Source organism: Gymnogyps californianus, unplaced genomic scaffold (assembly GCF_018139145.2).
Source record: "Gymnogyps californianus isolate 813 unplaced genomic scaffold, ASM1813914v2 HiC_scaffold_333, whole genome shotgun sequence".
Taxonomy (NCBI): Eukaryota; Metazoa; Chordata; class Aves; order Accipitriformes; family Cathartidae; genus Gymnogyps; species Gymnogyps californianus.
This window is the reverse complement of record NW_026114217.1, coordinates 1-22,676: the sequence shown is the minus strand read 5'-3', so window position 1 is coordinate 22,676 and position 22,676 is coordinate 1. Positions and strand designations below refer to the sequence as shown.

Sequence of the window (22,676 nt, the reverse complement as noted above, 5' to 3'; positions counted from 1 at the left end):
CACTAGAGACACCCACGCTGAGGTGCAGGTGTCTGCACAGCCGATGTGCACCCATCCACTCAGGCGCATCCTCCTCCCGGAAACTGAGGTCTCCTCGGCCAGGGATCGCATGGAAGCTCCTGGATCAGGAGCAAGGGCAGGATCAGGGCAGCACTGAGGCTGGGGCCGTCCAGCACGAGGAGGTTTCCCACCCCATGCTGGACATCTCTGGGCAGGGGAAAGGAAATCGCCCCGTCCCTTCTTCTGCTGGGATGGATGCAGCCCCAACGCACCCCTGGGGCTGCCTGTCCCGAGCAGCTTCTCCTCCTCTGTCCCCAGCCGACGTGACCCTGGACCCAGACACCGCCAACCCCTTCCTCATCCTGGCTGGCGACCAGCGAGGCGTGGGACGGGGGGACGAGTGGACCTCGCTGCCCAACAACCCCGAGCGGTTTGACACGGAGCCGTGCGTGCTGGGCAGCCAGGGCTTCGCCGCAGGGAGGCACTGCTGGGAGGTGGAGGTGGCCAAGGGGGGGACTGGTGGGCTGTGGGGGTGGCCCAGGAGTCTGTCAGGAGGAAGGGGGTCCTCAGTTTTACCCCCGGGAGGGGATCTGGGCCGTGGGGCAGTGGTTTGGACAATACCATGCTTTCACTGACCCTGACTGGACCCCCCTGCACCTTGCCTGCCTCCCCAGGGCCATCCAGGTCTGCCTGGACTTTACAGCCAGGCAGGTGGCATTTGCTGATACCGAAAACAAAGCCCCAATCTTTGCTTTCTGCCTGGCTTCACATCCCGGGGAGAGGCTACGCCCGTGGCTCTGGGTGGGGATGGACTCGTGGCTCAAGCTGTGCCCCTGACATGGAGGGAGCGCGGGTGACAGGGGGAGACTGGAAAGGTGAACACCATCATCTTGGGTCTTGGTGCTGGGAACTGGGAGGGTCCTGTGTCCTGCTGGCTTCTCCTCGCGTGGTTCCTCTGGCCACTAAGTGGGAGGACTGGCAGGTCTTGGAGACGGATGCCACCAAAGAGCCTACTTCATCCCCTCCACCCCACAGCTGGGACTGCAGAGACAACGGGGCACAGAGATTTGGTGCACAGAGGAGCTTGGTGCCAGGTGGCCCCAGGGCAGAGAAGTGGCATCAGTGCTGGGGTGCTGAAGAGCAGCTCTGTACAAGGCCATGAAAACTCCTTAAAAGGTGCTGGAGTAGTGTCTCTGGCTTTTTTCAATTAAGCTTAATGACCAAGTTAAAAAAAACCTCCAAACATAGCTGGATGCTGGAGCTCATGATAACGCTTATCTTCTCTATACATCCAAAGCCTCTCCTTGCCTTATTTCCAGTTCTCACTGACATGTGCATTAAACACATTTCTTGCAGCAGAGCACTAGTAAAAGCTACAGGGGCAGCCAAGGAAGGTAAGCAAGAAATTGAGAAGTGTCTGAAGTCCACAGGCGAGGCAATTCCCACAGATCTGCCATTCTCTGATCTCCCCTCATCAAGGTCTCCTTCTCCTCACATAGACTAGACTAGACTCTTTCAGTTGGAAGGGACCTACAACGATCACCTAGTCCAACCGCCTGACCATTTCAGGGCTGACCAAAAGTTAAAGCATGTTATTAAGGGCATTGTCCAAATGCCTCTTAAACGCGGGGAGGCTTGGGGCATCGACCACCTCTCGAGGAAGCCTGTTCTAGTGTTTGACCATCCTCTCGGTAAAGAAATGCTTCCTCATGTTACGTCTGAGCCTCCCCTGGCGCAGCTTTGAACCATTCCCACGCATGACGCGTGGATCCCAGGGAGTAGAGAGCAGCACCTCCCTCTCCACGTCCCCTCCTCAGGAAGCTGCAGAGAGCAATGAGGTCGCCCCTCAGCCTCCTTTTCTCCAAACAAGACAAACCCAGAGTGCTCAGCCGCTCCTCAGAGGACATGCCTTCCAGCTGTAGATCTGCTCCGGAGAACTGGGATTTTGAGGAAATGACGTTCAAAGGACATGCTAGACCTGGAAAAGGTGGGGGGTCCCCACTCCCAGGGACCTTGCTTTGTCCTCTCCTGCTAACTCCTGCTCTTAGGAGAAGAAAAGGTGAATGTAGGTGAAGGGGAACATTGCCTGGGTCCAGCCTGGATTCCTTCTTCTCCAGCTACATTGCTGGTTGGACCCTCTTAGTGCCAACTCGTCACCTTTGTGGTGGCAGCTGGGCACAGGCAACAGCATTGGTGTCCCTGGTCTCCTCCAATGCCATGGGGTCTGGTCCTCGCATCTCTGGAGAATAGCCAAGGAGGCGGCCGAGTTGCGTGCCGACCAGCTGCCTGGTGCCCGGAGCCCCGGGTCCTGCGGAGAGATCCCAGCCACGAGCACACACATACCTGCAGAGTCCCAAAACCAATCCTGAAACGTGAGGGGTCTCTTTGAAGCACAGAGCACCCTCCTTGTCATGGGAAACACCCCAAAGGACTTGTCCCGTGTGGTGAGGAACACCTACCTCAACCAAGAAAAGGAAATTGCTTTCTGAAAGCCAGCTTAGCCACCCTGATGCAGGCAGGGTGAGACCGGAGGAAAGCTGGGTTTCTCAACAGATGGGTGCCCTGGATCCTCTTCACTGGAATTTTGTGTTTTGGAGGGTGAGAAAAGGTTTAATGGGTTCCTCTTTGCTGTGCCCCCCCCAAAAATAATAATAAAAAAACCCCAACTCTTTGGCAGCTGAGTTGCATAATTGCAGCGTTTTGGTAGGAAATACAACAATTTCATGTAGGATCGCACCATGAAGACTCACAGGAGTTTACATTCAGCGCTCTTCTTGTGCAAGAGGTATCTCTGCGTTCTGGTGCCACTGCAGGTAGGAAGTCTTCAGGAACGCAGAGGTCCTTGAAAAGCAAGGCCAGACTAATATGGGCCCTCTAAGGGGCACGTCTCAGGAAGACAACCTCAGCCAGGAGTTTTTGTCCCATACCCAGAGCCTGCGTGGACGGCGCGTCACAGCTGCGACCAAGCAAAGGCATGGGGCCGGCAGTCGACCCGCTGCCGCACCGGTCGGTGGCCGGGCATGGAGGCCAGCGGGGAACTCACGAAGCCCACGGTCTCGTCAGCACCAAGGTGGGGCCTGTCCTGGCAGCAAAGGCAGAGCAGGGTGTTGATCAGACCTACGTGATCCTCCCTGTGCCCGGGGGAACAGGCTGCAGCGACGGGCAGTGGAGGCAACTCAATAAACAGTTTTTTCTCAACGCTAGTCTGCGTCAGAGATGCTTCAAACAAATCCTGCTCAGATTCGGTACGTTCTGAGCAGCTGCGAATGAAAGCCGTCCCTGTTAAAACAGGGTGAGCCCTCTTTCTCTGGGTTTTCTGTTTCTTTTACACTGTTCTGGCTGCCGCTGCTTTTTCTTCTCCTCGTCCTGGGCAGATTGCTGTGTTGCAGCACAGTTTTATTTTAAAGGACTGGGGTGAGTCTTCTCCCCAGGAACACTGCGCTCTCTCTTTTAAACGTTTTTTTCTTTTAACACAAACAGGCCCAGAGCCCTCTCGATGTGCCAGCTCATCCAGGAAACATGGGTCTCGTCCAAGGTCTTGCCCAAGGCTAAGGCATTGTCCAGGGCCTTGGAAACGTGTTCGAACGTTGGTTTTGCAGTGTCTTGAGTGGCACTTGTAATATGCAGCTTACTGATTTCCACCCCCCTCTTCAAAAGCGGCACAGCCTTTCTAACCAGGCTCCAATGCCCACCCCGTGGCCAGGGGCTAAGGGCAGGGCTGGGGCTCCTCATCACACCATGGAAAAGGGACCGATGGGTGCCTGGGTCTCTGCCCCAAGGTGCCAGATCCAGCCCTGGGCAGGCGTCCTGCCCCACACCAACCTGCAGCCCCTGCCATGCTGCTGGCCCCAGATGCTCTCGGAGCCGGCTGCGCAGCGTGCCCCAGGAGCGTGGATCGGCCTCTCCTGCCCTGCAGCTGCCGACGGCTCTCGCACGCTGCAGCCTCGGACACAGCACCCCGAGGCCTTGCCAGGGCTCGGACGAGAGCACGGCCTGGCAGACAGGTCCAGCGTCTCCCACCACCCTGGAGCAAAGGGCTGGGCCGGACCGGCCGGCAGCGGGGCAGACTCCGGTCAGGCAATTCACTGGGGCCGTGCCAGCGGGCAGCGGCAGGAGCCTCTGCGGGGCTGCGTCACAGGGAGCACTGGGATCGCTTCGTGCAGCCCCATGCCCACCCTCTGGAGAAGGCCAAAAGGACTCCCTTGGCCCAAACATCACCTCCTTGCTTGGCCCGCACCAGGGAGGTTTCTGTGCACAGACAAGAGAAACCTGCCCACAAATGACAAAAAGCCTTGGGTTTTGTCCAGCTTTGGCTCAAATGCAAAACCTTCTGCCAGCTCTCCTGGGGGCAGCTCAGGAAAGCTGCCCACAGCACCTCGGGAAGCCAGCACACGGGGCTCGCTATCAGGGAGACAGCCTGGGCTCTTCAGGCTCTCCCATCTCCAGTAACAACGCAACAGCCCAAAGTTTCTCTCACTTTTATTTACATAATTGCACAGCCCGTTTCCCCATGACACCGGAACGTGGCGGGTCAGAATCACTGATTTCCCACATCCACGAGCTGAACGTCTCCTCTGGGAAGGAGGAGAAGACTCAAAGAGTCACTATTGAGTTTCGCAGGGGCACATGCAACAACTCCAATTATCGGCAACTACGATAAAAACAACGAAGCTGAGAGTGAAGCCATGGCTGCGCAGCAGCACCGGGCCGGGCCCCAACTGCCCCCAGCCAGGGACTTCTGGCTTTCACAGTTGCATATTTGGATCAACAGTGGGTTTCCTAACTGAAACACTGGCTCCAAAGTCCTTACTAGGGGAACGTGGTGTGGGAGTGCACATCCTTCGTTACCTGCCAGAACTAGATGAGTTGCAAGACCAAGCTCCTGGGAGGCAGCCAGGGCTGGAAAGGTTAAACTAAACCCACAAATTTTTCTTCACTGGGAATGTCCTGGTGACACAGGGTTTGTCGGGGAGGGGCTGAAGGAGAGGGGTACCCAGGACAAGGCACAGAGCAGTGCTGCCACACTCACCGCCAAGGGAAGGGGTGTGCGGAGGGAGGCAGCGCCTGCGTGGGAGCTCCACTGCACAAGCTGATTTGAAGCAGGATGCTACTGTGCAGGGACCGTAACTGCAGCTGGGCTGAAGAGGCCTCTCTGCACTGCAAGCCCCCAGGAGCACCGGGGACCGAGTCATCCCTGCACGACAGGGAAAAGGGAAGGTGCCCATGGGTACATGGCAGAAGGGAAGAGACAGGCAGGGAGGCTGGCAGAGAGAGGGAAGCAGAGATGCACAGCCTGGCTGTGGCAGAAGACATTCACCCCGTGATCAAATGAGACCCTCACGCTCAGAACAGAGCCTGGACCAGCCCACAGGGGCCCACAGCTGGGCAGACAGAAGCTGCTGCGAGAGATGCTGGGATATCACCGAGTTGCATGAGAACCCTGGGACAGGAGATGGAGAAGAAGAGCAGACACGGACCAGGCCCCAGGGCTGGAGCAATCCTGTTGGGAGAGACAGGACACTGGCCCCTGCTGCTCATACCACCAGCGACTTCCAGCCTAAGGTCAGGGAACACGTAAGGAAAAGCGTCCTGCTCTGCAGCTAGAGAGAAGGAGGAATGGCACACGGTGCTTTGAATTCAAGAAATTACAGGTCTCGATCTAGCAGGGCATTGGACTGATCCACTCGGGTTCAGCAAAGGAGCAGAGGGACATAGTGTGTGACCCCCCCCCACTTTGTCCTAGTGTGATCCCTTACAAGTCACATCCATTGCCCTCTGAAGCCTCCCGCCCTCCTCCCCCATTTCCAGCCATCCCATGATGGGTCATGCAGAGGCATCGTCACCTACCATTTCCTGAACTTATTACGTGACAGTGGGACATGCAGTGGGATGCTTTTCCCACGTGATTCAACCCCCCAGGGAAGGATCACACATTTGGGGCAAAAGTCAGGAAGCTGGCTATAAGCGGACTTTTCCTCTCTATCATCTTCACTGTTCCAAGTACTGAAGACAATTTTGTCATTCACTGTACCCTGCCAGGACTATGGGATGTCCAATGAAATGGAACTAGCACCCATTTGAAATTCAGGCAAAGAGAATATTTATTCTGTGATTAAAACAACCTGGCACTGAGTTGAAAGCATAGCGCATCTTTATGTGCAGCATTCGAACAGAAGCAGTTGGGACATAGAGCACAAAGGAAGCTCTGCTTTCCCACACTCACCCCAAAACCAGGCAGTGGCAGCCCCAAACTATCACTGACCAGTTTAGGACATCTTCTCCCCCTGCCAAGTACCCAAGTAATTATTTCAGATCTAGAAACCTCAGGGTGTGTGAGAGTAATACTAGAGGAAGGAGCTGGATGGCTTCCCCCTGGGCAAGCAGATCTTTCCCTTGTAAAAGAAGGGTATGTGAAGCAGAGCCACAACCCTCCGCCTCTTTCTCTGAACGTACAGAAGCATTTACAAGGTGTTGCCAGCATATTTCACCCTGACGTCACCGATGGCCTTGACACCCCTGTCCAGGCTGTAAGCAGAAGGGGTCCTCAGGGACCCGAGGTTTGTGACCATCAGCTTCCTGGAGAAAGACTTGAATGAAGCATTCAGGGGACGATGGTGGACCCACAGCTCCTTTGTGGTGCAGAAGGAGGAACTTGCAGGAGGACTGCGCTGTATCCCCACATCTTTAATCGTGCAGTAAGTGACCTCAGGGCACAACTCTACTTCCTTGATGGTACAGAACGTGGGGCGCTGGCGGGGGCTTTTGAAGCTGCTGAGATGCATCGCAGGGCTTCCTGTCGACTCCCTCCACCTCAGCAGCGGATACTGCACCTCTTGGGTCTGCAGGGACTCGTGCCAGGAGGGCCGTCCCACCAGACACATCCACACCAGCCAGCCTGCTAGAGCCAGCACGGTCAGGACCAGCAGAGCCAAGGAGGCCAGGTAGAGCACCCAGTGCAACAGGCAGCAGTGCCTCAGCACCCACTGCCCCCGCTGCGGACCCTCCCCACCTGCCCGTGAGTGCAGCACAGGTACGACCAGTCCTGAGGTGGAGCATGGGCAGAGGGGGAGAGGTGCAGGTGGAAGGGAAGGTGCAGGCTGGGTGAAGCGTGTGGTGTTCAGGGAAGCTGGCTGTGTTAGGGCATGAGTGGAAAGCATGGTGGTGGAGACCGCCGGCGTGGTCGACGTCAGAGGAGGAGGTGAAGATCTGACAATGGAAGAGGCCTCTAGCGTGGCAGTAGAAGTCACTGCTGCGGAGGTGGTGTAAAACGTGCCAGTGGACACCATGAGAGCGGCATAGGTGTTGGTAGTGCCGGCGGCAAGGGTGGTTTGAGGACGGCTGCTGGTGCTGGGAGGTCTGGTGCTCATATTGGTTGGCAGTGAGGTGGTAGAGACAAGGGTGTGGGTCTCTGCGGGGTGCTGGCGGGAGCAGCAATGAGAATGGCGGCAGTGCTGGGGGTCTGTGTGTGGGTGTGATGGTGGGACTGGCTGGCGCAGGAGTGGTGGTGCTGGGACCTGTGGTGCTTGCAGGCATCGCAAGCGAAGTGCTTGGGGCAAGGGTGGAGCTACAGGGGGTGCTGAGGGGAGGTCTTGTGGTAGTGAGGGGAGGCCAGGTAACAGCAAGGGGCATGGTGGTGTGCTCTTCCGGGAGGGATGGATGGGGGGAAGAAGGTGATCATGGTAGCTTTCTCCATCGTTTCTTCCCCATCGTTGTATTCGTACTCTTCCTCCTCATCCGCATCCCCCATGTTGCCGCAGTTGGGCTTGAAGTGGATGATGGGCTTCTGCCGATGCTCAGCGGGGCTGTGGCACACCACCTTCTCAGGGGCGACCTCCACCTTTGTCTTCTCCAGGCCCGCTCGGGCTGATAGACACTGTCATCGTTCTGCCGGATCCAGGCCCGCAGGTAGCGCAGGTCGCAGTCGCAGTGCCAGGGGTTCTCAGTGAGGAAGACATACATGAAGAGGTGCCCCTCGGGGAAGAAGTCAGTGGGCAGGGTCCGCAGGCGGTTCCCTGAGAGCCAGAGGGTCTCCAGCTTTTGCAGATCCTGCAGCAGCTCCTTGGGGAGCTCCTCCAGGAGGTTGTCTGAGAGGTCCAAGTCCTTGAGTGCCGTCAGCCCCGCAAAGGCCTCCTGGGGCAGTGTCCGCAGCCGGTTCCCTCGCAGGTCCAGGTCCTGCAGCCGTGGCACGGTGCGGAAAGCCCCCGGGGCCAGTGTCGCCAGGCTGTTGTTGGCCACGGCCAGGCGGGTGAGCTCGGGCAGGCCCTGCAGGGCGGGCAGGGCCCCAGCGCGTTGTGGGAGAGGATCAGCTCCTTCAGGGACAGCAGCAGGGGCCCAGTGTGCAGAGCCGCCAGCCCGTTGTTGGACAGGTCGAGGTCCTGCAGCTGGGGGAGGGGCAGGAAGGTGGCGGTGGAGAGGGATGCCAGGCGGTTGGCGTTGAGCAGCAGGATGCCTGTGTCCACAGGCAGGTCTGGGGCACCGCGCTGAGAGCCTGCCCCGTGCAGTTCACCTCCAGGAGGTCCTTGACCTTGTTCATCTCCGACGGGCAGGGCTGGCCTGGGTCGGTAGTGCCGGCTGGGGGCAGCGGGGCCGGGAGGATGAGCAGGAGCAGGGCAGGGACCCGCATGGCCTGGAGGGGAGAGCTGAGAGGCATGGGCACAGGCAGGCACACACCTACACATCGCCTTTCTTCCCGCGCAAGCACTCTTCACAACAGAGCTGGCATCCCCCACCAGACCCTCTGGGAGCCCTCTGAGCCCCACAGCTCCTCCCTGGGAGGATGGAAGGGAGACATGAGTCCCACACCCATTGCCAGCACCCACCCCATCATCTCGTCCGTGGAGGGCAGCAGGCTCAGCAAGGAGACACCATCTCTGCCCTTTTGCTCACCTCATCCTCCTCCATGGGAGGGAGAACCTGATTCACACGCCTCCTCATGGCGGTGCCTCCTCTGCTGGGGTGGCATTGCTGCCCTCACCACTGCAAAGGCAGTGGCCGCGGTGTTCACGTCCCTGCACACCCACACCCATACCAGCCCAGACAAGCTGTGTGCTGGAAGAGGCTCCCTGACTATGCTCTTACCAGCTGAGCCCTCTGCTAGATTTGGGTTCACAAGGTAGGAGCATGAATCATGTAAAAAGAGCTTCCCATGCACAGACATGGCTACCTCGAGTGCCCGGCCCCTGATGGACACTGCTTCCTGGGACTCACCCGTGGAGCCTCCAGCATTTGCTCTCCTGCTGCTTTGCCTCCCTCCTGCCCGAGGACCGGGTGCTGCTCTGGTGGCAGCGCCAGCGGCGGGCTGCCCAGGCCCTCTATCAGCACACACAGCTGTGGGAGGGGAGCTGCGGCTTCCTGAGCACCCAAACCCATCTCCTGTCCTTCAGCACAGCCCTCGCTTTAACTGCGCTGCCACACCACCGTCTCCTTGGAGAAGTCTCAGCCAGAGACCAGCTCCATAATTTCTTGCTTCTACGCAGTAAAGGAGGGAGGGTTGCTCCAAGGAGGAGCCCTTGCATGCCTCCTGCCCCCTAAGCCGCACCCTTTTACATCCCGGGGAAAACGGTCCCTTGCACAAACGTCTGCCCCTTCCTCTGCTTCAAGGCAGCTTCTCAGCACGCTCTAGGCTTCAGTCCTTGAGGCACCTCACCCTGGGGACCGCAGCCTAGTTGGCATACCGGCGAGAAACAGTTTCTGCACATAACCTCAGCTAGTTGTTTGTGGTGTAGATGAGGGATCCTTTCTTTCTGGCTTGCCAGGAAAAATGGGGATGGCTCTTCTGGAGAGCTGAGGCAGCTTTAACATTTGTGGGAGAAGCCGCAGCACAGACCAGGCAAGGAGATTAGAGGCAGAGGAAGGAGCTCGGTTTTACAATTCCTCCTGCTGTCTGTTCCTGCAGCCGAGCTGTCTCCACTTCCTTGGCCCATAGGTCGCTGCAGAGCATCTTGGACTGCAGGGCTGGAGGTTCACCCAAAAGCTGCAAGGGGAGATGCTACAGAGGAGGGGAGATACTGATTGGTTTTCTACTGGTCTTCCGTTCTGTGGATTGTGGTGGGTCAACCCCAGCCAGCAGCTAAGCACCCACCAGCCGCTCGCCCACTGCCTCTATAGCAGGATGGCGGAGAGAACTGGAAAAGCAACAGCGAGAAAAAAACCTTTGTGGGTCAAGATAAAGACAGTTTAATGAGTGAAGGAAAGAGAGAGAGGAAAAAAAGTGATGCAAAAGCGTTCACTCACCACCTCCCACCAGCAGATCCATGCCCAGCCAGTCCTCGAGCAATGGTACCTTGGAAAAACTTCCTCCCCTCCCCAAGTTTTATTGCTGATCATGATGCTACATGGAATGGAATATCCCTCTGGTCCACTGGGGTCAGCTGTCCCTCCTGTGTCCTCTCCCGGCCTCTCTCTCACCCCCAGCCCACTCACTGCAGGGGCATTTTGGTTCAGCTTGTAGTAAGAGGGCTGGAGGCAGCAGCAGAGGCAGAACTTGGGGGGCTGTTTTTTGGCTCTGCATCAGCGATTTCCAACAGAAAGCAGGCGGTAGGAAGGGAGAGAGCAAATGTAACCCTGGCCTTCTCATAGGATCCCAGGGATTAAGCCTGCATGTGGTTTCCTCTCCTCCACAGCACTACTCTTACCCTCACCCTGGGCCTACAGCATCCCCCACACCACCACCAGTTGGTCTTCCATGCCACGGCCCCACGTTCCCAACCCACAGCCCTTATCATTGCTTCTGCCTCTCTGTCTCCCTTTTCCAGGTAGATGAACGGACTAGGACACCTTTAATCTTCAAAAGGTCCTTCACCCCACCTGCTTCTCTCCCTGAAGGAGAAGGAGCAGAAGACCCAAGCAGTCCACTGTGACAAGTCTTGCTGAAGGGGAAGGGGCACGCTGTACCGGAGGAAAGGGGTGCACAGGTCAGGAGTCATCTGCAGGCACACTCTTCCCATGGCTGGTTACGAGTAGTGAGGAGGAGGCCAGGAGAGATCCTGGGGTCCTGACATCCAGGTGGGGAGAGCAAAGGAGCGGGGAAGGTGTCTCCTTGCTGAACCTGCTTCCCTCAGGTGAAGGCAAGAGGGAGATGAGGGTTACGTCAGCCATCCTACTAGCGACGATGCTTTTGCCCCACATTTGCAGTCCACTCTCTCATTCCTGTCCTAGGTTCACCTTTTTGTCCAGTCCATCAGCTTCCTCCCCTGCTCCAGAGCCTGTTCCCACACCCCGGGGGTCGATCTCCCATGAGGTTGTTGCCCCAACCTTGATTTCACCTGCAGACTGTTTCGAGTGGGTGTTTGGAGGGAACAAGGTGATCCAGGCTGTTTCCCACTTCCTTTAGCACCTCACCAACACCGTATGTGACCCTGGGAAATAGGAAGGAGATCATGAGGTGATGGTGCCCGAGGATCATAGAAACGTGCAACTGGCTCGAGGAGCACGGTGCTCCTTCTCCGGTGCAGAAAGCTGGGTCTGTATCTTCACCTTCCCACCAGCCTTCTTTAGGGACATGAATGTCTAACCACTCTTCAGAGCCCTGGCAGCAGGGGCCACCCTCATGCTGCCTGGCCCTGTAGGCTTGTGACACTGTTCACAGGGGGCTTTGGAACGCTCTGTCACTGGGTCCTTCGACAAGCCCCTCAGCTACTGCAGGCCCCACAGCTGGTTTGGCATCTGCTGCATCGTGTGGGCTTGTGCATGGCAAGGAACAAAGCTGAGACATGACCACCAGCCTCTGGGAGCATTACTCCTAGGGGCTGGGCAGAAAGAAAGGTGAAAGCCCTAATAGCATCTCTGAGCTCTTTCCTTCGGGCTCCTCCATGGTGGGAGGATGGAGCTGCCCTGGGCTGAGCTTGAACAGACCTACCCTGGCACACACACAAGTGCATCCTCTTTCATTTCTGAGAAGCCCGTGAATTCAGTAGTAATGGTGAAGCCTTCCCTTGGGAAGGTCCATGCTTGCGGGACATCAGTTGAATGGAGAATCTGGTGCAAAAGCATGTCTGGCCTCAGAGGAAGCACATACTTCTATCCTCCCCTTGCAGGTGGCAGTTTCCACTACAGCAAAATAATCTGGAGTTGCCCGAAAACATGCCTCAAGAGGAGATGCCCGTCTTCATATGAATTTTTGGGTTCTCCAGCTTCATTTCAGCCCACATGGGACATCCTGAGCCTGCTCCAGGCTCCTCGGCACTGTAAGCAAAAGCAGCTTTTCCTTCCCCAGAATGAGCGACCAAAGGTGGGATCCATCTCGCAGTGTAGATGTGAGCTCGTCACCCGGGCTTGTGCTGCAGGCAGGCGCGGGGACAAGCAGAGCCACGGACCGATCCCACTGACATGCCTTCGTTGTCTCCTGCGGGATGCAGCGAGCCGTTTTCTGAAAAGGGCCTGCAGCTCCCCACAGGCTGAAAGGAGGTGGAGACAACGCCTCAGACACAGACGCTGCTGCTGACACACTGTCATGGTTTAACCCCAGCCAGCAACTCAGCACCACGCAGCCGCTTCCCCTCCCCCCTCCCAGTGGGGTGGGGAGGAAGAGGGAAAAAAAAAGTAAAACTGTTGAGATAAGAACAGTTTAATAACTAAAGTAAAACAAAATACACTACGAACTAATAATAATAATAATAATAATAAGATTGTAATGAACGGAATATAATAAAAACAGGAAATAACACCCAAGAAAAGGCAAGGGATGCACAATGCAATTGCTCGCCACCCGCTGACCGATGCCTGAGCAGCGATCTGCTCCTCCCGGCCAACTCCCCTGTTTATATACTGGGCATGACGTTCCATGGTATGGAATAGCCCTTTGGCTAGTTGGGGTCAGCTGTCCCGGCCATGCTCCCTCCCAGCTTCTTGCACACCTGCTTGCTGGCAGAGCATGGAAAACTGAAAATCCTTAACTTAAGATAAGCGCTACTTAGCAACAACTAAACCATCAATGTGTTATCAACAGTATTCTCACACTAAATCCAAAACACAGCACTGTACCAGTGTCGTGGTTTAACCCCAGCCAGCAACTAAGCACCACGCAGCCGCTTCCCCCTTCCCCCTCCCAGTGGGGGAGGAGGAGGAAAGAGGGAAAAAAAAAGTAAAACTCATGGGTTGAGATAAGAACAGTTTAATAACTAAAGTAAAATATAATACAACAATAGTAATAATAATATAATAATAATAATAGTAATGAAAGGAATATAAAAAGGAGGGGAGGAACGGAAAAAAAAACAAACAAACAAAAAAAGGCAAGGATGCACAATGCAATTGCTCACCACCCGCTGACCGATGCCAGTTAGTCCGAGCACGATCCGCGCCCCGGCCACCCCCCTGTTTATATACTGGGCATGACGTTCATGGTATGGAATAGCCCTTTGGCTAGTTCAGGTCAGCTGCCCCGGCTCTGCTCCCTCCCAGCTTCTTGCACACCTGCTTGCTGGCAGAGCATGGGAAAGTGAAAATCCTTGGCTAAGATAAGCGCTACTTAGCAACAACTAAAACATCGGAGTGTTATCAACATCATTCTCACACTAAATCCAAAACACAGCACTGTACCAGCTACTAAGAAGAAAATTAACTCTGTCCAGCCGAAACCAGGACAACCAGCTACTAAGACGAAAATTAACTCTATCATCTCAGCTGAAACCAGGACACACACATACAGACAAATCCCGCTGAAGTAACTTCATTCTGTACATTTAAAAAGCGATCCCTGTTGTGGGAGTGTCTTTTCAGTGGAAGTGTTGTTCAACAGGTGGAGAGCAAGGATGAAAGGCAACAGTCACGAGTTAAAGTTGGGGAAACTCTGACCAAACATAAAGGGTTAATTCTTCCCCTTGAGAGAGGTGCAGAACCAGGACAGAGGTACAGAGAGGTAACGAGATCTCCACCCTTGCAGATCCTACACAATTCAGCTGCACAAGGTCCAAAGACACCTAAGGCAGCTTTGAGGTTAGCCCTGCTGTGAGCAGGTGGTTGCAACAGAAACCTCCACAAGTTCCTTCCAACCTAAATCCTTCTGTGAGTCTGAACTCCCGAGGTCCCCTAAAAAAGCCTTCTCTTACTCCCTCCTCTTCATCAGGGCCACGTTTTGAGCCACGTCCCAGGACCCAGCCAGAACCAAGGGTAGACTTTTACCCCCTCGAATGACACCAGTGGAAACGTGAAGATGGGAATCTCCTCGTCAACACTGAAAAATGCCACCCGTCCCTCTCCATAATCCAGAGAGACCCGGATCCGCTTGGGAGCCTGGATTTCAGGAAGAAGAGTGCGATTAGGGGACGTGAAAGCTTGGAATTGCCCTGCCCACTGCCCCACTGCCCAGATGCCCGCCTCCGGTTTAAACTCAATATCGTCCTTCCTTTTCACATCTTCTCTAGAGACGCCCACAGTCCATCCTCCAGCATCCACCACCTCCACCTCCCAGTAGTATCTCCCTGAGGTGAAGCCATCACAGCCCAGCACGCAGCGCCACAGGCTAAATCTCTCAGGGATGTCGAGGACGTTCTGCCGCATGTCTTCTCGTCTCACACTTTTGCAGTCGCCAGACAGGACAAGGGCGCTGTGGGCTGTGTCTGAATCCAGAACCACCTTCACTGCAGGAGAGATGGAGTCAACACATCAGGGCAGAGCTCACCCCAGGAGAGATCTTTGCTGGGGCTGCATAAGGAAGAAGAAAAAGGGTGCAAGTGGTAGCTGGCAGACTGTGGCATGGGAAGCTGCACAAAGTAACAATATTAGTGCAAGGAACCCAAAATGAAGCAGAGAGATGACATCGAGCAGAGAGGGAGGAGGATCGTCAGCAGACCCCCAGGCTGAAGAAGTCCCCATGTCTCTAAAATGTGACCAGCACTGCTCACTGAGGACCAGGACTCTCCAGATTTGTCTGAAACTGGGGCATGCACCAAATGAACAACGGGTCTGAGTACTACGCTTCCTCCTGTAAAGTGAGGGTTGGCAGAAGCATCCCTGGTCCCACCAGCATCACTGCGGGAGGGGAACTACCAGGAAGGGAGATTAAAGCAGGGAAGATGATTCAGCAGCCTGAAAGACTAAACTTTAATTACCTTCTTTTATAGGCGCTGCATATCTTCTCCATGCTTTAAAAAACATAAAAAAACACAGATGAGAGGTAATCTGAACACACGTGTACCGGATTAGCTCATTATATTTGTGAAAGTCATCTCACAGCATGTAGCTTCAAAACGTCAATGTCCAGCTACGTGAAAGGGCTCCATCCATTTTCTACAAATATAATCACGCTGCCTGTCCCGATTCAGACATATTTATAGTCTGTTTGTACTTTCTTTGAAAACTGAAAGAATTTTCTTCTTCGTATAGAAGGATTACAGACAATAGCTTGAAAACTCATAAAGAGCAAAGGAAAATAACATTTCTGAAATGAGCTCAGTATTTGCTACCTCTTCTGTTCCCAAAAGGAAAATCAAAACGCGGGCATATGTGCAAAACCCAGATGAGAAAATGGCCCAACTGAAAAGTCTCCCATGTAGGAAGGAGAACGATACTCACCCAGTTCTTCAGCTTGCTTCTCTGAAAAAGAAGATAAATCAGCACCAATGGGTTGTGGGATATTGATTTGGGTATAACCTCTCCCGTAACCGCGGGTTTCTGCTAAGACTCGGCAATGCAAAGCCCGCTCCCACCCCCAGCCTGGAGCTCTGCTCTGCAGGTGATGGTGCAGGTTGTCCTGCCCCAGTCTGGGGCAGGAAAAGGGCTCTGGGAGGTCCCTCGCCTACAAGGCGACCTGTCGCAGGGCACTCTCACCCTGCCTGCGCCACCGCTGCAGTCATCCATCCCCAACCCCAGACACCATCTTCAATGATCTTTAATTTTTTGATTCTCAAATTCACTCTCTCCTTTCCCCCTTATCCCCAACCACTCTTTCGTTCACTTCACACTTTAAAAGTGTAAATGAAACAAAAGACCGCCACCCTATACAGACTCTGTAAAAAATCCTTTGTAAGGAAGAGAAGGAGACTCACCAATTTCTGCATCACGGTCCCCTGAACAACAAACAGAAACACACACGAGTTACTATTTGACACAGTCCCTTCCCTGGGACCCCAGCTAAAGGACCACAGAGGTGAGGAGAGGCTGTGATGAAGGGGGCAGATGCGCTGATTTGCACTCTGATTGCAAGGATGCTCATGATTCCCGAGTGAGCTGACCTGTATTTATTTTCCCCATCATTTATTTCCCCCTGCACTGGCACCAATTTAGCAAGAGCTCATTTTTAATAGCCAAAGGACTATTCCTTGGCAATTCTATGAGCTACAAGCAAGCAAGCAAACAAACAAATAAAAACATGTGCCCTTTTCAAGTGTTTTTGTTGGTTTTAATCTCTTGGTAACCAAGCTACTTTTTTATAAGAAAATTCTCAACAGCTTAGGTTTCCATAATCTTCCCCTAAAACCCAATAACTTTTCAGCACTATTTCACTACTTAAATTAAAAAGAAAGTGACAGCCACTCAGGGAAAAAATCCTAACGACTTTACAGAGTGAATTTTCACACTATTAGGGGCTCAGGGGAGGGGGAAGTAAAGTATCTGCCTAAAAAGAACATTTGGACAGAATGAGAGGATGAATAAAAAAGTCTGAAAGTTTTCACAGAGGATTTCACCAGGAAGATGGGGAGCGAGACTTACGCAGTGCTGCCTCGTGCGTCGCTGAAAAGAAAACCAGAACAGAGCGTCACCACCAAAGCCGATTCCTTTTGCCCCGATACACTTGGTGGGGGTGGGAGGAGGCGGAAATTGCTCACGATGGAAAAGCTTCAACCCAGGAGCAACTCAAGACCTTTCTTCTCAAGACATTTGGCGATCTTGCCCACCCTCCCTGAACCCACCTTGGGCAGAGGCCAGCGCTGCGTTGCTGGAGATCCGAGCAAGGGCTCCAGCTCCAGGGCAGCGGTGAAGGGGCAGGTTTGCATCAACAAGGGAGGAGCATGGGGTTAAATTTCACCTTCGGTGCTACCTAACCATCCTGCCCCTGTGTTTTTTTAGTGCTGAGACAAAGCTGAGGCCCCTGCAAAATGAAATGTGCTACCCCGAAGCTTCCTCCAGCTTTGGAAAGAACCTTGAGAGCCCTTTGAAAAGCAAAAAGTTCACTGTTGCTACAACATCTGTTCACGCTTTCTTTGGTTCTGCAATGCTTTTCCTTAAAATTACAACATCATCTCATAATTTCATAAATTAATTTCACAATTTTCTATAGCCGCTCGCCAAACCATTTCCCTCCCCCACATCCCCCAGAAATTCTTCCGTTTGAGGGAATTCTCCAATTTCTGGAAAATGGAAAGTAAAGCTTACCTATTTTTTTCTCATGCGTTCCTGCGAAGGAAAGAAAGAAATGTAAGTAATTTTTAAAAACATCCCTTCCAAAGAGCACTGATTAAACCACAGCAGGAGTCACAGCCACTTGCAAGGCAGAAAGGCCGTGGGGTCTGGAAGTGCTGCGGTGCCTGCACGACCCACCGGCTCCGCTCCTTTTGGTCAGAAATACAGGATTTCAGTTTCCTTCATTCCTCCGTATTAGTTACCCCAGAGGGGTCTTTCAGAAGGAAAGGAAGCCCTGCCAGGCCCCAAAAGTGCCAGGGTTTTTTTGCAGGGCGAGGCAAATTATTGCTCCATTTCTGCGGGCAGAATGCACCCTCAGCCGGGGCAGAGGAACGGCTGGCTCGCGCTGCTTTAAGGCCCACTTCCTTCTTTGCTAGCCTTTGTGTTGGAGAAACAGCTTTTCTTTGCTTGCCAGAAATTAAATCCCTGGGTCTTTAAGTTCCCTGGCACCGTACGTGTGTCCGAGACACCGAGACAAGACTCCGGCACCATCGGGGCATTTCTCAAACTCACTCGTCCATCAAAAGCAGAGGCAGCCGAATAGGACAGCCGCCCAGCCCCTTCCCCAAACACCGCGCCAGGATGATACCTTTAATTTTCAATAGATAGGCAGCGATAATGAGGAGAGCGACCACAGCAGCCAGGACCACGCCCAGGGCGATCATCCAAGGATGGGCGTTTTGGAAAAAGGGATCTGAAAAATAAAATCCCCAAAGGGGCTGGGTTACTCTGCAAGTAACCTAAGCAAGCAACAGGAAGCGGATTATTTCTATTTATTTCATACAAGCTCCTCCCAAGCAGGCCTGAATCCCATCGAGAGTGAAAATCAGCTCCTGACGGGACTCCACAAACCAACAAAAAACAGTATTTAAAAAAAAAAATCCATTTTGGCAATTCAGCACTTGTCCGAGGCTGATGACATTTTGTCTGCATACATTGTGGGGGATTTTTAAAGCGAAAATGGATTTCTAACCAAATTATTTCTAGTTAAAGCATGCTTTCTTCTCCTTTGGAAAAAAAAATTGTATTTCATTAGGCAACATAGGATCAGAAACAGGGTAACAAATACAGCAACACCCCAGTGCAGAGCAGTATCACCAGGAGAAAGGTACGGGCCCCCCGGGAAATAAAGTCTCCCAAAATTGTTCATTCCCAAAGTAAAAAAGGAACAGGATGCAGCTGAAAAGGATGTGACACTGTGGTGCGGTTTGGTGTATGTTCAGTCCAGTTCACCACTGCACCTCTGTTCTGATATATTCCCCGCCCCAAATCAACCTTGCAGTAAAAAAGGAGCTTTTCTGTGTGACAAGGAAAAAATAAAAATATATTCAATACATGCAGATGCTAAAATGAGACACAATGATTTATTTCTCATACCAAACCAGGAGAACAGGATTTCACAGCAGGTGAGACTAAGGGCACGGGTTGGTTTCTCCTTTTTTGTTTGGTTCCAGTGTTGTGAATGTTTGTGTTTAATCCAGGTGTCTATAGAAACTCTGCTACAATGACGGTTGTCTTTTTCCCCCCTAACCCCACACTTCAAGACGGAACTGGTGAATTTTGGCAGCACACCTGCACAAACGCTGCCGAAAGCCGCAGCTGTTTGCACACGCAGCGTGCAAAATACACTTGATGCACCGAACACACAGCCTGCAAGGTGCACCTGAGATTTTCTGCCGGCGGCGCTTTCTGAGCACAGCTCCATCGGAAAGGTTAACAGGGCGATGCCCTCGTCCTCTGCTCACCTGATACGTAAAAAGCTGACGTCCGTTCTTGGCTGCGCAGGGCATGTTGGACCGAGCAGGAGAGTTTCTCGTTCACGCCCCTGGTGAGGATTATGCTGCTTTCCACTGCAAAGAGTCCGCTCGCGTCCTGGGTCACTTTTTTGGAGAGGGATGGGAAATGCCGCCCGTGGGGATCTTGCCACAGCACCTGGGGCTGCGGGTACCAGCCGGCCGAGTGACAGGCCACCCGGATCCCCCCGTCCTGGTAGCGCTCCAGCGTGATGAGCGGGGCAGAGCCGGTGGCTGCGGGAAAAGAGAGACCCCCAGGTGATGCTGCGAGATGCCGGATATCGGGGGAATAAGGTGGCCTGGCTGTTCCTCTCCCTGACAAGAAGGGCTAAACTTCAACATAGACAAATCCTAGGTTTTTTTAAAAGACAAGTGTCACCTGGAGTCAGGACGTTTCTTGCAGTCTTTTTCACATAACTCAAAGATCTGCTCTAGAGGCTACTACTGCAGCAAAATAATCTGCAGGCCTGGATATTAAAATATAAAAGCACGAACCAAGACATTCTTACTTTATTACCCAATGCCAAATTTTTTTCTTACACCCACTTATATGAAGAAGACAATATCAAGAACACTTCGGAAGTAGGTAGCATGTCTCACAAGCTCCTTACGGCCGCCCAGTAGGCAGTTTTACCTCTCTGAGACATTCTTGGTATTTTCAACCATGGGACTTACTTAATAAAACCCTATTTCCAAAGCATCCACCGGAAATTGCTTCTGGGAAGAAGGACAGGGAAGAAGAGCGCTGGCTACGAGCAAGTAAATTAGAGGTGCCAGGGAGACGGACTACAGACCTGTCACCTTCAGCTCCACCACAGCCTCATCATAACTTGAGTCATGGCGAACAAAGCAGGTGTAATTCCCTCCATCAGACAGTTGGACATGCAAAATTGTCAAGTCCACACTGCCCTTGGCGAGGCCGTCCTTCCACAGCTCGGTGCGCCCTTGGTATTGATGCATCTGCTCCCCGAACTGGTCCTGGCCGTCCTTGTAGCGATGCACAAAGGGCGAGAATTGTTCCCGAAACCAGATCACCTCCATGTCCTGTGTGCTCCGCTCTGGGGAGAAGCGGCAGGGCAACACCACGTCCTTGCCCATGGCCACGGTGATGGGGCCGGGGGTCCCATCACAGTGAGCGGAGCTGGAGAAACCCCCGGAGGAAGAAGAAATAACCATGAGTTTGCTGTGGCGACTGAGCTCGGAAAACCAGCGGATGCTGCTCCGCACGGTTCGCGTGCTGCCGTGCCGTGCCATCGCGTTGGCAGCGTAACCTGCCAGGGAGACGAGGCATTGAGGGGAGGGCTGGGAGAGGGACCCCTGCCATGCAGCACGCTGAGCAGGCTGGGGCCGGGCCACCACCCGTTCCTCTGCTTCCCTGTCCTGCGCTAGCGGGAAAGTTCTTCAAATCCCTAAAAGATGGTTTGTTCTCAAGGGGACAAGTGCTGCCCATGCTGCTCAGGGTGGGGAGAAAGCAGGATAAGGAACGAAGGAAGCGGCTGGAAGGTTTCTGGGTGGTTGGCCGGAGAAAGCAGACAACTTGGGTACAAATAAAACTCAAATTTCCTCAGCTATTCGCACCTATTACAAGAGAAAATAAAAACATCTCAGGTGCTCTGGGCATCTTTGCAAATTAAAAAAAAAGGCTTATTAATAAGCTGGCCACTCCACTCACAGAGAAAGTGGTTTCTGGTTGAAGGAAAACAAAAGCAAATCAACTTTTTTTTGGCAAGGTAACTTTTGAGTCAACTGTTGTGCTGCATCCTTTTGCCAGGGCGGCCTTGAAGAAGCTGCTTCAGGTCAGCAATCTAACAGAAAAAAGAGCCCAGAATATTTTCTAAACATTTTTGTTGTTCTTTTTTCCCTTTATTGAATTGGTTCTGCAAAGGGTCCAGCACACCCTGGACACAGCCCAGTAAAGCAATGACATGCTGGGACTGTGCTGGGAACGGGGAAAGCAGGGAGGGAAATGGCAGCAAACTATAATCAACTCATCGGCATCATCTAATCTCCGCCTGAGTTCAGCGAGGTTGTGCGAATGCCTGCGCTGACACGGCCGGAGGTAATAAACCAGGATCCAGAAGGATGCTGGCGCTCTCAGAAGCGGACAAGGTTTATGGCAAAGGGTCTCATCCTGCTCTGGGCTCTGCCATTCACGGGGAGTTGCTGCACTGGAAGCCGGGAAAATATTCAGGCTGGAAGCAATGCCACAGGGATCAGCAAGAACCAGGGGGATCCCTACCTGACTGCAGCTTGTGAACTTGGAGAACTAAACCATAAATGATAAAAGCCGGCAGAGAGCAGCGGAGGTGGAAACCGGAGAGCATCCTCTTCGCTGGAGCACAACCTGGAGACGAGGAAGGAGAGGGAAAGGGCAAAAGGGAGAAGAAACAAGGGAATACAAAAAAAGCAGAATTCACTTTTAAAGGGGTTTATTGCTGATTGCAGCCTCTTTTTATGATGTCTAGGGAAGAGCCTCAGGTGCTGAAGGTTGAAATCGGTTTTCCATCATCAGCCTGAATTTGCTTGGTGCTTTACATACAAACTACCCGACTGGTATAAAAAGTTGTAGGAATTTCCCATGGGGAAACAAAGGACAAGCTGCAACATCTCCTCTAATTCCATGAAAAAGTGGCAGTTGTTTTAATATGGAGCCTTTGCTTTTCTTATCCAGCCGTAAGAAAGAGACGGAAAGGTGCAGGACGAGAAGGAGAAACCCAGACCAAATGCACGTGGAGCTGGGGCTGCGCGCTTCTCCTGCGGGACAAACTCGGGACTCGGTAGCACATCCCCTGCCACCGCAGCGAGGGCAGGGGTCTCAGACCAGGGAAAGCACAATAACCAAAACACTAATTCAACACCCGGCCAAGATGGGACCTGGCCCTGCTCTGAACCCCCCTAAAAGCCTCTTATCACTCTCTGACGTAGTCCTGGCTTTGTTCACGAGAGGTGAAATCCATGACCCATTTTGGCAGATGGCAGAAAGTGATTTCAACCTGCAGCTTTCCGAGAGACGACACGTACCTGGAGGCCCCAAGCTCCTTCCTGGGCTCTGGGCTGGGGCAGGAGCTACTCAGCCGTCACCCGGTGCGTCCAGAGGGGTCATCCCGATTCGAGCTAAGCTTTTCCCTGTCCAAGAAACAAATAAAAACGTCACTCTGCGTCCCAGCCTGCTATCAGTTTCCTCCTGCGCTGCCTCCGCTCAAAAATGAAAGTTGCTGAGTGACTTAGGGGTTTTTTGGCAATGCTTTTGTCTGGAAATGCTCTTCTGGCAACATCCACAGGCACGCCCCTGCTGCAGACACCCTCCACGGCTGCGTATCGCAGCCTCCTCCCACGGCTCTCCCCGGACTTGGGAGGGGATGGATACTGGCAGCAGTTTGCACGTCCCCGGCGAAAAGCCCAGAGGCAGTGGGAAGGAGGGAGGTGACGGAGCCAGGATTTGCACCCAGAGGCGGTGCCGGGGTGGGAGCAAAGCCCAGCACTAGCTTAAAAATTGCTTAAAAGCAATTCCCGCCCCGGTCAAGAGGTGAGGCCGTCGAGGAC

At 53.5% G+C, this 22,676-nt stretch overlaps 1 protein-coding gene, 1 long non-coding RNA gene and 2 pseudogenes across 2 annotated transcripts; 2 read left to right on the top strand and 2 right to left on the bottom strand.

Annotated features, from left to right (window-relative positions):
- The first annotated feature begins 7 nt into the window (after window positions 1-7).
- On the top strand, window positions 8-1,055 carry LOC127028497 (E3 ubiquitin-protein ligase TRIM7-like; annotated as a pseudogene).
- Window positions 1,056-1,063: 8 nt separating this feature from the next.
- On the top strand, window positions 1,064-3,203 carry LOC127028498 (uncharacterized). The gene is made up of 2 exons (XR_007768006.1): window positions 1,064-2,813; window positions 2,932-3,203. It is a non-coding gene; the product is annotated as an uncharacterized LOC127028498 (long non-coding RNA).
- Window positions 3,204-5,794: 2,591 nt separating this feature from the next.
- Window positions 5,795-9,218, bottom strand: LOC127028499 (platelet glycoprotein Ib alpha chain-like; annotated as a pseudogene).
- Window positions 9,219-13,573: 4,355 nt separating this feature from the next.
- LOC127028496 (butyrophilin subfamily 1 member A1-like) lies at window positions 13,574-22,407 on the bottom strand. The gene is given in 12 exon segments (XM_050914258.1): window positions 13,574-14,579; window positions 15,051-15,083; window positions 15,514-15,534; window positions 15,987-16,007; window positions 16,651-16,671; window positions 17,314-17,334; window positions 17,930-18,034; window positions 19,086-19,367; window positions 19,928-20,248; window positions 20,251-20,274; window positions 21,373-21,477; window positions 22,155-22,407. Coding segments are annotated over 11 exon segments (1,452 nt in total). The 5' UTR covers window positions 21,458-21,477; window positions 22,155-22,407; the 3' UTR covers window positions 13,574-14,061.
- Between the last annotated feature and the right edge of the window lie 269 nt (window positions 22,408-22,676).